General features: G+C 43.9%; 1 protein-coding gene across 1 annotated transcript in view; it reads left to right on the top strand.

Annotated features, from left to right (window-relative positions):
* gbf1 (golgi brefeldin A resistant guanine nucleotide exchange factor 1) overlaps window positions 1-14,682 on the top strand; it is a 51,683-nt gene extending 37,001 nt beyond the window's left edge. Inside the window, 33 exon segments of the mRNA XM_025060546.1 lie at window positions 361-415; window positions 2,139-2,283; window positions 2,359-2,567; window positions 2,912-3,083; window positions 3,300-3,514; window positions 3,605-3,703; window positions 3,978-4,172; window positions 4,254-4,446; window positions 4,547-4,684; window positions 4,983-5,071; window positions 5,147-5,349; window positions 5,567-5,690; window positions 5,962-6,087; window positions 7,257-7,339; window positions 7,601-7,837; window positions 8,028-8,121; window positions 8,208-8,384; window positions 8,597-8,661; window positions 8,780-8,903; window positions 9,012-9,083; window positions 9,198-9,292; window positions 9,373-9,526; window positions 9,942-10,167; window positions 10,241-10,398; window positions 10,486-10,735; window positions 10,918-11,123; window positions 11,779-11,929; window positions 12,148-12,278; window positions 12,373-12,474; window positions 12,546-12,659; window positions 12,743-12,920; window positions 13,183-13,374; window positions 13,481-14,682. Coding sequence (XP_024916314.1) covers window positions 361-415; window positions 2,139-2,283; window positions 2,359-2,567; window positions 2,912-3,083; window positions 3,300-3,514; window positions 3,605-3,703; window positions 3,978-4,172; window positions 4,254-4,446; window positions 4,547-4,684; window positions 4,983-5,071; window positions 5,147-5,349; window positions 5,567-5,690; window positions 5,962-6,087; window positions 7,257-7,339; window positions 7,601-7,837; window positions 8,028-8,121; window positions 8,208-8,384; window positions 8,597-8,661; window positions 8,780-8,903; window positions 9,012-9,083; window positions 9,198-9,292; window positions 9,373-9,526; window positions 9,942-10,167; window positions 10,241-10,398; window positions 10,486-10,735; window positions 10,918-11,123; window positions 11,779-11,929; window positions 12,148-12,278; window positions 12,373-12,474; window positions 12,546-12,659; window positions 12,743-12,920; window positions 13,183-13,374; window positions 13,481-13,722 — 5,014 coding nt within the window. The 3' untranslated portion in view covers window positions 13,723-14,682.
* The last annotated feature ends 318 nt before the right edge of the window (window positions 14,683-15,000 follow it).

The raw sequence follows: 15,000 nt of genomic DNA, 5'->3' as shown, positions 1-15,000 counted from the left end.
TGCTGCAGAGCTGTAATGTCCACAGAAACCCAATCACATGCATTTGCTCTTTAAACGTTGCTGGAGATGTTTGTTTGTGACTTAAAAAAGACAAAAACGTTTTATCTCGAGTCACAAACGTTTTCTGATGTTCTCAAGTGGAAGAGCTGCTCCACAGCTTTTTGAAAAGTTGGCCCAATATATCCTACACACATATAAATATATCCTACGCATATATAAATATCATCTGCCATCTATATATCTATATATCTATATCTCGCTGTCATCAGGCTGCCAGTAGTTGACCCTGGTCAGCTTTAAGATGTTTTTTCAGAAATGGTTCATGACATTGTTTTTCTTTTTTTTTTAATATAATTTCAGGCTCCCACAGTTCAAAGAAGAGGCCAAGAGTTACATTGGTGCCAACATGAAGAAGGTAACGGAAATGTTTCTCTTTCTTTGCCTTGGTCGGTGGATTTGTTGGTTGGTTGTTGATCCTTTAATGTTCTATGGTGTGGACATACAGTTACTGATGTGTTTGCATGAAGTAACTGATGGAAACAGTCAACAATAAGAGACAGTGGTTAGACCGGCTGCTTATCTGCTTTAATACACTTCATTTCATATCAGTCTTTGCTCTGACTGTTGAACTGGGAATGGCTGTTCCAACAGTTGTTGCTTCTTTGCATGCTTTTGTCGCCCATTTACTTTCCCTCCCTGTTCTGAAGAAACAAATACCGGATTGATATTGATAGTACTGGAATGGTTAGTTGTAGTACTGGTGTTGTAGAGCTATTGTGTGTGTAAACATGTGTTTTGGTCCGAGCGTATATAAGAAATGGACAAAACCCCGTAACTGGTCAGTTGGTGCCTTAACAGTAGGATAGTAGTAGTAGCAATTATCCCCACTAGAGGGCAACACCATGTGCCTGAGAGCAAAATATCTGCAACAATGATGAGAGTTATTCCTGTAGATTATTTAAGATTTAGTTGTGACCACAATGACCTCAGTAATCTGTTGAAGCCTTTTAAATAAAATGATCATTATCCAAGGTTCAATGTCCAAATTATAAAAGGTAGGAATGATGTAGCAGCGAAGGGCAACGTCACCTCATTACCTTACATCATTCCACAGATCTTAATCACATTGTTTCAAATACGTGGCACACTGCACCACTTGGTTGCACGTCTAAAGTGAGTACATTTGAATGTTAACCATAAATCTTTCCTTCCTTAACATAATGTGCCCAAATATTTTATCCTTTCTCACAAATAAAATGTGCTCATTGGGAAAAGGACATCTGTATAATTCATACATTCAGGTTTTCTTAAACAGAACATGACAGTTTATATACATATACAGTCAATCTTTTTTAGTGGAAAACAGATGGTAAAGAATGTGCACTCATCAGTATTGTGGAGCGACGATAAAACAGTCCAGTTTTAAGACAACATCATTTCTTATTCACGGTCTGTGGCTGAAGCACCTGAGTGTGTTTGTGTCTTGGTGTCACTGCTAACATGTTCCCCGTCACTAATCACGGGCTCCTGCCCGCTCCCCTTTTCTTCTGAGGCTTACAATATCATGTGGAAAAACAAACGAGTGCAGGTAAGACAGATAAGGCTGGAGATTCTCTTTCTTCTCTGATAGTAAACCTGAACCTCGGCTTTATTGAGTTTTTAAATTTGGCTCTGGTTCAGAGGATTCAGGGCAGTTTGTACACGTGTTATTCATTCTGTTGCGTCTCTGTGCTTGTTAGTTCTCACTTGTCTGTGTTTACACTGACTTTGTTTGTTTTTGCTTCATATATTTGTGCTTCTGTGCACAGAGCCACTCATAAGCTTTCTCATGGCTGCTACATATCTTTAGTGCACCCAAACTCTGAGCAATGTTTTTGTTTTTATGGCCCCCAGTAACAGTATAATCAAGTATGACATTTATAAGAGTAGTAGTAAATGTTCTTGAGGTACTCAGTGTTTTGTTCCTAAAACAAGTGATTCCTGGAGGAAAGCTGACAACGTCATTTATTAAAAAAAGTTTAAAACTCTGCAGCTCCTCACAGGGATCATTTAATGTCATCCATTATTTTATCTGGAACTCCATCAATACCCACAATGCCCTTTGATACTGGTTGAATGACCTGCTGTATTTCCTGTAGCTTAAGATGCGTGCTGGTGGAATGAGCGAGTCGTCCAAATGGAAAAAACAGAAGCGGTCGCCAAGACCACCTCGTCACATGGTGCGAAGTCCCTCAGGACAGATGGAGCCCGCCCAATCCAGCACGCTCAGCAACAATATCTCAGGTAGCAGACATTCACACTAGTCACTCCTGACACAGATGTTCATTAACTCACGATCCCACTCTGTCTCCCTCTCAGGTGGCGTTCCTTTTGTTGAGCCTTGTCTGACCAATTCCAGTTTACCATCAGCGAGTGCTGGGTCGTCCATCTCCAGTCCCACCACCACAGACAGTGGCCTGGACACCTGTTCTAAAGCCACGTCCAGGGAAGACCTGTCTGACCTGGAACAGTGTGGCCCAGCGGCCAACACACTTCCTGCTGCTGAACTCAGCGCTCCAGATGCCCAGGTGAGACCTATACCTGCACTTGTACAGGAGTTGGAGTTGGTTCAAACAGAGCTTAGATCTTTGAGCTCAGATCTTAGTTAAAACCCTGGCTGTAGCTTCAGAACTTAAAGAAAACTTTTTTAGAACTTTATTGATCCCATATTTGGAAAATTCATGTGTTAAGAGCAGATGTGCTGCTTCCTCTTGGAATCAAACCCAGGACTCTCTGCTCTCTGAGGCAGGGGTGCCAACCACTACACTATGGAGCCGACAAACCCTTGTTGTGTTGTTAGTGACTGTATGTGTTGATAGATGACGATTTGTGTCTGTGGCTTTGATGATGGTTTGTTTCCACGTCTGTCCAGTGTGAGGTCAGGCAGGTGGAACCCACCCAGTCCATCTCTGTGGAGTCCATTCCTGAAGTTCTCGAGGACAAAGACTCGGTCACAGAGCAGTCGGACAGCGGTGCCTCTGTTCCTGACATTGACTACGTCAACCCCCGAGGAGTTCGTTTCACTCAGTCCACACAGAGAGATGGTATGAAGGATTGTTCTAAACCAATAATCAACAAAGTTATCAAAGGTTTTTCTCTCTTTCTCTGTGAGTTAAACAGTAAACTGCTGCAGGTGAACTGAGGTCTTTCTTTCCCTTTTTCACACATTGAACTTGTTCGTCTCTGAAATCATTCGTCTGTAATCTCTTCTGGTTTTAATTCTGTTAATTTGGTGATGTTTTTGGGTGGTCTTGCTCCAGGAGCGTCCCTCATCCCCTACGGCCTCCCGTGTCTCAGAGAGCTTTTCCGTTTCCTCATTTCGCTGACCAACCCTCACGACCGGCACAACACCGACGCCATGATCCACGTGGGTCTGCAGCTGCTGACTGTTGCTCTGAAGTCTGCTCACATCATCGCTAACTACCAGTCTTTACTGGTTCTGGTTAAAGATGAGCTCTGCAGGCATCTGTTCCAGGTGAACTAATGAGGGAAAGATCAACAAGGTCAACATCAGTTCACATTGTTGTGTTTCATCATTTACATTTTATTTTTCTGGTTTCAACAGTTGCTGAATGTGGAGCGTATGAACCTCTACGCCTCCTCAATACGAGTTTGCTTCCTGCTTTTTGAAAGTACGAGAGTTCATTTGAAGTTTCAGCTTGAGGTAAAGACTCATCTTTTTTTTTTTTCATCATTTAAAAAAACATTGTTGTTTTTCAGACAAAACAACCTTCTGTTTGAAAGAGTTGATGTTTTTAATTTGAGCAGCTGTGAGACTGAATTACTAAACAAAAACTTCAGCGACATGTTAGAGAACGTCACGTAATGAACATGTTTCTAACTTCTTTCACATCAGTGAATTTACTTCAAGGTTTTCACCATGTTTAGATAAATAAGTGGTTCAGTAACAAATTAAAAATAAGAATGATTTCTGACAGATGTACCTGAAGAAGCTGATGGACATCATCACATCAGAGAACGTGAAGATGCCGTATGAGATGAAGGAGTTGGCGCTGGAGGCTCTGGTGCAGCTGTGGAGGATTCCCAGCTTCGTCACCGAGCTCTACATCAACTACGACTGTGATTTTTACTGCTCCAACCTCTTTGAAGACCTCACCAAAATATTGTCTAAGGTGGCCTTCACTCCTCCGTCAGTCATGCCTGTTCCATAAAGACTATCTCACCTCCTGCTTCTCCTCCTCCTCCTCTTCCAGAATGCCTTCCCAGTGTCGGGGCAGCTCTACACCACCCACCTCCTGTCACTTGAGGCGCTGCTAACTGTGATCGACAGCACTGAAGCCAACTGTCAGGCCAAAGTGATCAACAGTTCCACTCAACAAGAACCATCAGCAGCAGTGAGGCTGGAGGGAGGAAATTCAGACAAGAGTGGAGCAGACGCCAGCGCTGGTACGCACAAAAAGATTTTAATCTGTCATCGAAATCACAAATATTAAAAAGAATTATTGCTAGCTTAACAATGGGGTTTTTTTTCTTTCTTTTTTTTCAGATCTGCACGGACTAACCACAACCAATGGTGTGATAGTTCCACCAACTGAAGACGGACCAGTTTGTCCACCAACCAGTGGACATCTGATGGCAGAGAAGATGAAACTGGGCAGACAGGACCAAGAAGACACCGATTCTGGTGAGATTTTAGTGCTTTGATCTGGGAGGTTAACAAAATGCTCATCCTCCAAAAAAACAACACAAAACCAACAAAATCCAGCTGGAGTCTGTAACATCACTGCCTTATCTCAGTGATCCACGAGGAAGACCAGGAGTCCAGGAGACACCAAAGTACAAAGGAAATGTTTAGTTTCCTCCGTCAATGAGCTTCACTTTGTTATTTTGTGACTTCTGTGCCTGTGAGACAGTGATGGGTTTATTAACTTTGGTGAAGAAAAAAAATGCACCTCTGTAAAATTGAAAATTCTCTGTTGCAGCTGAGAAGAGAGTTCCAAAGAAACCCCAACGATTCTCCTCGTGTTTCCCTGACTCCCAGGAGTTGTTAGGAATAAGAACAAAGAAAAAGGTGAGCCATGTTGATTCATGAACACGTTAACAGTTTCAGTGACACATTTAAACCTTCCTTTGTTTGTGTCCACAGCTGTTGATAACTGGCACTGAACAATTTAATCAAAAACCGAAGAAGGGAATCCAGTTCCTGCAGGAACAAGGTCTCCTCTCAAACCCCATGGATAACAACCAGGTGGCTCAGTGGCTCAGAGAAAACCCACGACTGGACAAGAAGATGATCGGAGAGTTCATCAGCGATCGCAAAAATATGGAGCTTCTGGACAGTTTTGTCAAGTATGTCACTTTTGTTTTATTGTTTTGAACAAAGATGACAAAAAATCTAAAATTCCTGCCTATAAATGTAAAACACCTGAACTAACACAATAATGAGTGTTTATCAAATTCTTACAGTTTAACACAATCGCTGGTCTAAGACTAATAACAGTGTGTTGCACTTTGTAGAATAAAAAACCAAACAACAATATCAAACTCTACAATGTTTTCCTTGCAGCACATTCACCTTCCAGGGTCTTCGTATCGATGAGGCCCTGCGTCTTTACCTGGAAGCCTTCAGACTTCCCGGCGAAGCTCCCGTCATCCAGAGGCTCCTGGAAACTTTCACTGACAACTGGCATGTAAGACATAGACAGTGTAGATGTGAGTTCATGGGCACAACCAAGGTTTAAAGTGAAAAGTCAGCTTCCACTGCCTACAGCCAAGAACAAAAAGGTTACATCTCAAAATAGTTCTGGTCACGTGACCTGCTGCTATTCACAGCAAAGGCTTTTCCTCAACCTCACACACACACACACACACACACGGACACGTTAGCTAACGTAGCTACTGTGGAGTTGTGTTGGACGTGACTCCTCTTCATCTGTGTCTGATTGTTGTTTGTTTTTGTAGAAAGTCAACGGCTCCCCCTTCATGACCAACGATGCAGGCTTTGCTCTGGCCTACGCTGTGATCATGCTGAACACTGACCAACACAACCACAATGTCCGCAAGCAAAACATCCCCATGACTGTGGAGGTGAGACACACACACAGTCACAGTTTGGACTCCCCTTGTCAGCTGATGGACACTGGTCCTCTGACTGAAGAACAGTGTGCTGAGTCTCAGTACTGGGGGGGAAATGGTCCCAGACCTTCGGGCCCCACTGTGTCTATTTTCTTCCTCTCTCGGGGAGGAGCCGTGGTTTGTGTCTGATAGTATGACATTCCCCTGTGACCACACAGAGACCACAGACCAACAGCTGTGGCCAGTGGTGGTGGTTCTGAACACAGAGACCAGGACCAGGACTGAAGAGGACCTGGTCTTTGTCCTGAACCAATCCTGCTCCTAACAAAGCTTTGTTATTGGTAAATTATATTGGTAAACTTCAACAACAAGCCACTGACAAACAATATATTTTGAAGTCCTCAGTTATCTTTGTTGAAATGTAACTGAGCAGGTTAAAGGTCACCATGATGACATTTTAACCAGGGAAAATACCAATTTAAAACCACTGAAGAGAATTTGAAATCAACATCCTTCTGACTTCTTTCTTGTGCTGACACTGACAATAAAAATAAATTCAAGTTATTACGTAAGACTTTGACATTTCTAGGTTTGGTAAGTCCTAGTTTTAGAGCAGGACATCAGTGACATCAGTGACTGAGCTGATGGAGTCCAAACCGCAGCATGTGTTAGCGCTGAGTTATTTTTGATAGGAACACATCTACTGTATCTAAGTTAGTCCTTTTCCCATGGGTTCTATAACGAGGTGCTGTATTCAGAGGGACGCTGAGGTCAGAGGTCACTGAGATATTGTCACTCCGGTTTTTAAAATCCACCGTCGGCTGTTCCAGCCTACAAATATGTGATTGCAGCTGTTCCTCCGGCATGTGTCTGAAGTTTCCCGTGTGCCTCCTGCGCCCCCTGGTGTTTTCTTTTTTCCTGTTTTTGCCGACTGGTAGCATAAAGTCCGGAGCCTCGATGCTGTCACTCATCACTGGCTGCTTCTGTTTATTTATAGGTGTAATCCTTGTTTTCCTAAAGCTTCAGCTAAAGTGTATTCAATGACACAACAAGCTTCTGTTCCAGCCCAGGATCTTTTAATTATCACTGTGACGCTCAGCTAATGAAGCACTGACTGACTGACATGTTGACGGTGGAGATCTGCTCTTCCAAACCACTCACTGCACTGTTTTTTTAAACAGCAATTCAAGAAAAACCTGAAGGGAGTGAATGGAAACAAAGACTTTGACCAGGACATGTTGGAGGACATTTACAACGCCATCAAGTATGTTCATGGCATGACTTGGAATAGATACAGTCTATGTGATTTCAGTCAACTGTTCTGATTCTTTTTTATAACTTTTAAACAGTTTAGTTTAGCTTTTAGCTCCTGTGTCGTTTTTAGCTAAAAAAGAGTTTCTCAAAGACTTAAGGAATTAATAGAATCTTCAAACAACAACAAAAACCCAACTTTTACGCATCATATATTCTGTAGATAGAGCCACATATGTGAGTGAAACATAACACTGTATTATTATCTTGGCAGAAATGAAGAAATTGTGATGCCAGATGAACAGACGGGTTTAGTGAAGGAGAACTACGTGTGGAGCGTGCTGCTGCACCGTGGTGCCACACCTGAGGGCTGTTTTCTACACCTGCCCGCCGGCAGCTACGACAACGACCTGTTCACCATGACCTGGGGTCCCACCATCGCCGCCCTCTCCTACGTCTTTGACAAAAGCCTGGACGACAACATCATTCAGAAGGCCATCACAGGCTTCAGGTGAAACCTGCTGTCAACACAGTTTGTTGTTTGCTGCATTGTTAGCTGCGCTTCAGCTTTTTGGTAAATTGTTAGAAATAAAACTGTTGTTGCTTTTCAGTAAAATCTGTAGGATTTATGCTACAAAAAAAGGCATTTTAGGTTTTTGTCATGTTTTCTAAGCTTGTATTTGGTTTTCTTTTGGATGCAGAAAGTGTGCAATGGTCGCAGCTCACTACGGCTTCAGCAATGTTTTTGACAACCTGATAATATCCCTGTGCAAGTTCACTACACTGAGCAGTGAGGTACAGAAACATTTTTTTGTCATCCTGTATTTGTCATGTTCACAAATTCCTAAAAAGAATTTGTCGTTCTGCTCTCCCGTCTCCAGTCAGTAGAAAACCTGCCGACTGTCTTCGGCGGTAACGCCAAAGCACAGACAGCAGCTAAGACTGTGTTCGACCTGGCTCATCGCCACGGCAACATACTGAGAGAAGGCTGGAAGAACATCATGGAGTCAATGCTGCAGCTGTTCCGAGCTGAACTGCTGCCCAAAGCCATGGTCGAGGTCAGAACTCTGTCAACGCTCCAAACTAACAAATACATCTGTAATCTGCTGCCACCTGCTGGGCAAATGTCACACCGTTAGATCAGATTTTCCTAATATTTTCCTCCTTCCACAAAACACTAATACTTGTTTTAAGAAACAGAATCAAAATCATTAAGAAATGTCCTCATTAGTAAATAAATCACCTACTTTTTTCACCTTTGTTTCCTCAGGTGGAGGACTTTTTGGAGCCAAATGGGAAAATTTCTCTTCAGCGAGAGGAGACACCATCAAATCGGTATTTAATTTTTATGCAATAAAATCAAAATATCATGATTTTTACAGAATTGTTGGCTTTGCTAAAGAAAGGAAAACTCATCACCTTTATTTAACGGTTGTTATTGTTCCTCCTTCAGTGGCGAGTCTGCGGTGCTGAGTTTCGTGAACTGGCTGACACTGAGTGGAGCCGAGCAGTCAGGACTCAGAGGACCGTCCACAGAAAACCAGGAGGCAAAACAGGCGGCCATCGTCTGTATAAAGGTGCTGAGATGGGTTTTAAAATCCAATATGGTCAAAGTCACAAGTTTTACTTTGTAAATATATATGATATATGTGTTTTAAAATGTTTTCTCTTTCTTACTTTCTCAGCAATGTGACCCAGAGAAACTCATCACTGAGAGTAAGTTCCTGCAGCTGGAGTCCCTGCAGGAACTGATGAAGGTCAGTGTGATTCAAACCAGTGTTGTTTGAAGGACGCTCTGCTGAATGTGACCTTAGTGGCTGTAGACAGGATGACAACGCAGGTTTAGATCAACTGTGTCTTCTTCTGCTCAGGCTCTGATCTCTGTGACTCCTGATGAAGAGACGTACGACGAAGAAGACGCCGCCTTCTGCCTGGAGATGCTGCTGCGCATCGTTTTAGAGAACAGGTGAAGATGAGTCGCTGTGACATCGGTGGAGGATCACAGTACATTTAGGTGACCACCTGTGTGTGTGTGTGTGTGTGCAGGGACCGCGTGTCGTGTGTGTGGCAGACTGTGCGTGACCACCTGTACCACCTTTGTGTCCATGCCAACGAGAGCTGCTTCCTGGTGGAGAGAGCAGTGGTTGGTCTGCTGAGACTTGCCATCAGACTTCTGAGGAGAGAAGACATTACCTGACAGGTACACACACACACACACACACACTTTACAGAATGATATTAGTTTAATATGTTACATTTGATCAATGGCTGTGGCACCAAAAACACGTTATTTTTTGTGTATTTGTTTTGAGGTTTTGAAGTTTTTTTTTTAATCTACTATAGTTCAGTGGTTATTGTGGTTAAGGTGTCCCAGAATTATGTTAGTGATAAATCTGCTAAATAGATTAAGTATTTCTGGAGCAGTTAGTGCATTTTCTTTCTTTCTTTTTTTTTTTAATCTTAATTTTTAGGACGTTTCAGACTTTCCAGAAAATTAGCAGTAATTAATTCTTAGATGTTTTATGTTTTGTGTACTTTGCGTATTGACGTGTTTTTTTAACTATCTGGCTGTAGTTCAATATTATAAAGTTCTTTATTCCTTGTTATTCCCTCAGGTCCTGCACTCCCTGCGTCTCCTGCTGATGATGAAGCCTCCCGTCTTGTCCCGGGTGAGCAGAGAAGTGGCCTACGGCCTCCACGAGCTGCTGAAGACCAACGCAGCCAACATCCACTGCACTGACCACTGGTTCACGCTCTTCTCTCTGCTGGAGTGCATCGGAGCCGGAGTCAAACCTCCGTCCTCTTTTCAGATTCCCTCCACCACGGCAGACAACGACACAGGTTCAAACACTCCTCTCATCCATGATACAATTTCAAAAAGACTTTGATTAAAATGATAATGATTGTTTTACAGGAGCTCAGTCAGACAGCGAGCTGTCGTCTCATCATAACAGTGAAACTCATTTAGAGCGCGGCTACACGTCTGACTCAGAGGTTTACACCGAGCACAGCAAGAGCAGAATGATCCGCTCCACCACTGATGTGGACGTGGCCAACAGTGGATGGTTGGTGGTGAGTGACACACACACACACACAGAGAACCCAGTGTTCCTAAAATCACACACCCTGAATGTGTGTGTTGTGCCTTTTTATTTCCAGGTGGGTAAGGACGACCTGGACTTGTCCAGAGCTGCTGCGGTCGGCTCCAAGGCTCAGCTGAATTATCCTCTGGTGAACCAGTACAGTCTGACCCTGGGTCAGGACCTGGGTCACCACGACACCAAGTCTCTGATTAAGTGTGTGGAAACGCTGTCCTTCATCGTCCGGGACGCCGCCCACGTCACCCCAGAGAATTTTGAACTGTGCGTGCGAGCGATACGAGTGTTTGTGGAGGCTAGCCTCAACGGAGGTGAGACTTTTAGACATGAAGTAACAACCCTGACCCCAGTGAAAGTCATGAACCGTTTGAATTATTTCTTGACCACATATAAAAATCGACCAGTCAGGATATAAAAAAAAAAATCAAACCTCATCACACTGTCCTTAAAAACATCTTCTTTATCTTCAGATTTAAACTTTTCTTTCTTGTAGGTTACCGTAACCACGACAAAAAGAAGGGCCACAAATATGACTCAAAATCACGCATGAGGAGAAAGGCTGGGGCCCGGGACAAAGAGGGCGGGGCTGGAAACAAACGAGGTGGAGGCCGGGCTTCAAACCAGCGACTGTCACGTTCCCACAGCGACGAGGAGGAAGACGAGGGCGTCCCGGCCAGTTACCACACTGTGTCATTACAGGTTAGTCAGGACGTAAGTACAACAGCCCTCTTCACCTTTGACCTTCTGATCTTTGAACGTTTCCCAAACACTGCGTTTAACCAGCTGTTCTGGTGAACGTTGGCCGTACCTCCAGGTTCCTGGTGGAACGTCAGACTTTTATCACCAAACAGTCCGATCAGTGACACAGTTGCACCTTTTCCTGGTTGTATCTGACCTGTTGTTTATTTCTGGTGTCATTTCTGAGTTAGAACAACAGGAAACACTGTTTGTTGACATGTGTGAGTGTGAATTTGAACACATGACACGTTAATCCAGACCAGTCGAAGGTCAATGCTGCAGATTCTGCAACAAAAGGCAACAAAAGAAAGAATTCCATTTCATAATCTGGAGTGTTTTAAACAATCACCAAAGTCAGGACAGTTACATCATGTTGACCGTCTGAATCAGGCGACCACGGGTGTCAACAGAACGTTGACTCCAGTGGCGTCCTCCAGGTTGACAGAGTCCAGTGTCTTTGTCCCTGTTGAGGGGAAACTCTGTAGTAGATGTTCCTCCTCACACTTGTACAGACACCTGGTCTGAACCGCACAGTCAGCAGATTTCATCAGCGACGTCATGATGTTGTTGTGGTTGTTGTTGACTCTTGACGTTGATGACTTTTCTGGGGCTTCAGCTTTTAGACCTGATGCACACACTTCACACTCGTGCTGCCAGCATTTACAACTCTTGGGCAGAGGAGCAGCGCCACCTGCAGGCCGGAGGCAGGAAGATCGAGGCTGACGCTCGGACTCTATGGAGCAGCTGTTGGTGTCCACTGCTGCAAGGTAAACATTTACAGGAACGGCACCTGAGAAGGCTTGGTTAAAGGTGACTCCAGCACTCCATCTACTGGCAACTGACTCTAACTGCCTGCTTCAGTCACTGAAGCCACTGCCGTATTTTTCACTAGAATAAAGTCAGTCCAGAGCAGAGTCACGGAGGTCGAACCTGTGCTGCTGTCGGTGACAACACCACTCATTGTTTCCTGTTGTTTGACCTCCAGGAATCGCGTGGCTTTGCTGTGACGCCAGGAGACAGGTTCGCATGCAGGCCCTCACCTACCTCCAGAGGGCGCTGCTCGTTCACGATCTGCAGACCTTGGATGCGGCAGAGTGGGAGTCCTGCTTCAACAAGGTGAGAAGATACATGAAGATGAAAGGCTGAAAAATCCATGTTGAAATAAAAAAAGTACATGATGTTAAACATGATGTGGTCTGTGTGGCTGCAGGTTCTATTCCCTCTGCTTACAAAGCTTCTTGACAACATCAGTCCAGCAGATGTCGGAGGAATGGAAGAGACAAGAATGAGAGGCTGCACCCTGCTGTCCAAGGTTTGAAACAACACCACACACCCCTAACCTAACCCTAACCCCGTATTCTCTAACTCTTTCTTTCTGTCCAGGTCTTCCTCCAGCATCTGTCTCCTCTGCTGTCACTGCCCACATTTGCTGCTCTCTGGTTGACCATCCTGGACTTCATGGACAAGTACATGCACGCAGGCTCCAGTGATCTGCTGGTGAGTCAGGATACGGTGTCTGGAGCAGGAAGCTGGAGTTTAGTTAGCTGGAGTTTAACGTTCTGCTTGGTTTTTATTTTCAGCTCGAAGCCATCCCTGAGTCTCTGAAGAACATGCTGCTGGTCATGGACACAGCTGGGATCTTTCACAGCGCCGACTCCAAGACGGGATACTCGGACCTCTGGGAAATCACCTGGGAACGAATCGTCTGCTTCCTGCCTCACCTGCGGGAGGAGCTCTTCAAACAGACCGTTATTCCAGGTAACAACAATGATTCCCGACTATAAGTCGCACCGGCCAAAGGATGAAAAAGGAGTATTAGACACTGGTACACAAGCCTAGAGCGCCCTCTAGCGGTTGTCAGTGTATATGGGGATGGGGAAAAAGTGCGAGTTATAGTCCAGAAAATACGGTATGATACAAACAGTGGTGATGATTTTTATTTGAACATTAATATTGGTGTTCAGATGTAACCGTTTGTTTCTGACCGACATGTTTTGTCATGAATCTTCTTCATTTTCAGAACCACTTCCTGTTCCTGCAGCTGAAACCCTGCAGCAGCAACAGTCACCACCTCCATCTGCTCGTCCACCCTCTCCTCAGGCGTCTCCATCCCCTCCCTCACCCCTCCCTGTCCCAGCATCCCTCGCTGCTGAGACAAAGACTCCCAGTAGACCAGCATCACCACAAGAGCCTCAAACCAGCAACAGGACAGGTAAAAAAAAAAAGGGGGGAGAGAGGTGGCTCCACTTCAGTCCATTCTATGATGTATCTGACCTCAACTGAACCGTCTCTCGTCTCTTGTCTTTCTTTTTGTCCAGGATCACCAGAGCGCCACTCACCTGTCCCGCCCACTGTCCCCTCCATGACAGTGCCACTGACCTCACCCCCGTCCCCTGCCCAGCCCCCACTCATCTTGCAGCCGCTCGCTTCACCCCTGCAGGTGGGAGTCCCGCCCATGTCCCTACCAATCATCCTGAACCCCGCCCTAATCGAAGCCACATCCCCGGTCCCTCTGCTGCCTGGACCCAGACCCACCAGCCCCACCGACGAGGTCAAGTAACACTGTCGCCCCCCCACACCCCCACCCCCTCACCCTGAGCTGTGGACGTCCTGGAGTCCAGTTCCTGGGATACAAAAAAAAACCATGACTGTCTGCAAAGAAAAGGGAGAAAATGAAATGTTTAGCCCTAAATGAAAGAGTCAGTTTAGTTTAAAGTTTAGTTTTTTTTATTTGGCTTGTTTAATTAATCTGTTCTAACTTTCTGTTTAGAACAAAATGAGGAGGTAATTAAAAATATCATGAAATTCAGACCATTTTTATGTAGTGACTTGTTAGAAATGTTGTTTGTAATGTTTCTGAACTTCGGAGATGAAGGAAACTTTAAACACTACAGTCAGGTGTTTTATCTCTGCTAAAATCAACCGTTTTCTTTATGGACCTCTGAATGGGACAGTGACTGCTTTACAAACTGCACTTTCCGGATGGAAAAGTCTGTCAACAGTGAAATAAAGCAGTAAATATGTTGTTAAGAAATTAAAACTATTGGAGCTGATTTATCAACAACTGTTGAAGAGGCAGAACTGTCCCTTTAAACGCTCTCTCTAACAGAGCCTCCAGTCCATGTCCCTGCAGTCACTCCTGGTTAGAGTTAACACTTTGAGCTGTTGCAGTTATTTTGGTGAAATGCACGCACACACACAAACACACCATGTGTTTTTTGCCAAATGTGTGTGTGGACAGAAACACACTCTTCTCTCTAACTCTGCTGTTTCACCTCCATCTTATTTATTAACTGTAGGAAAGGTGTGTGTGTGTGTGCGTGTGTGTCAGTCAGTCACTGCAGCATCACAGTAAGAAACCACAGAACTGTGATGTGGTTCTGGTTTTAGAACTCATCTGATTCTTGAACAGGAAATGGCATGAATATAATAATGGCTGTAAATATATACATATATATAAATATATATAAATGATGGAAATGTTCTTTTTATTATGTAATAAAAGTGTAAATGAAGTCAAGTCAACATGTCACAGATGAAATGAATCACCAAAATAACATAACTTTTTTGGGGATTTTTACATTACATTCATAATGTTAACATTTCTATTGACAACTTTTATTAAATGTGAATTACTGTGAATAACTAATTATAATAGTTAATTTTCCAGGAGAATTACTTATTTGTTGTGCTAAACTAAAATATAGTCAATTTTATTTAATTGTACTGACTTTATAAATCTAAATTCCTGGGTTTGTCGTTAATTCTCGTTGTGCTAATCACATAATAATAGGTGTGTCGCACGTGAACAGGAGCAGGTATCGGGTCAGTGTGAACA

This window comes from Cynoglossus semilaevis, chromosome 12 (assembly GCF_000523025.1).
Source record: "Cynoglossus semilaevis isolate Cse_v1.0 chromosome 12, Cse_v1.0, whole genome shotgun sequence".
NCBI lineage: Eukaryota > Metazoa > Chordata > Actinopteri > Pleuronectiformes > Cynoglossidae > Cynoglossus > Cynoglossus semilaevis.
This window is presented reverse-complemented; position numbering and strand designations above follow the sequence as displayed.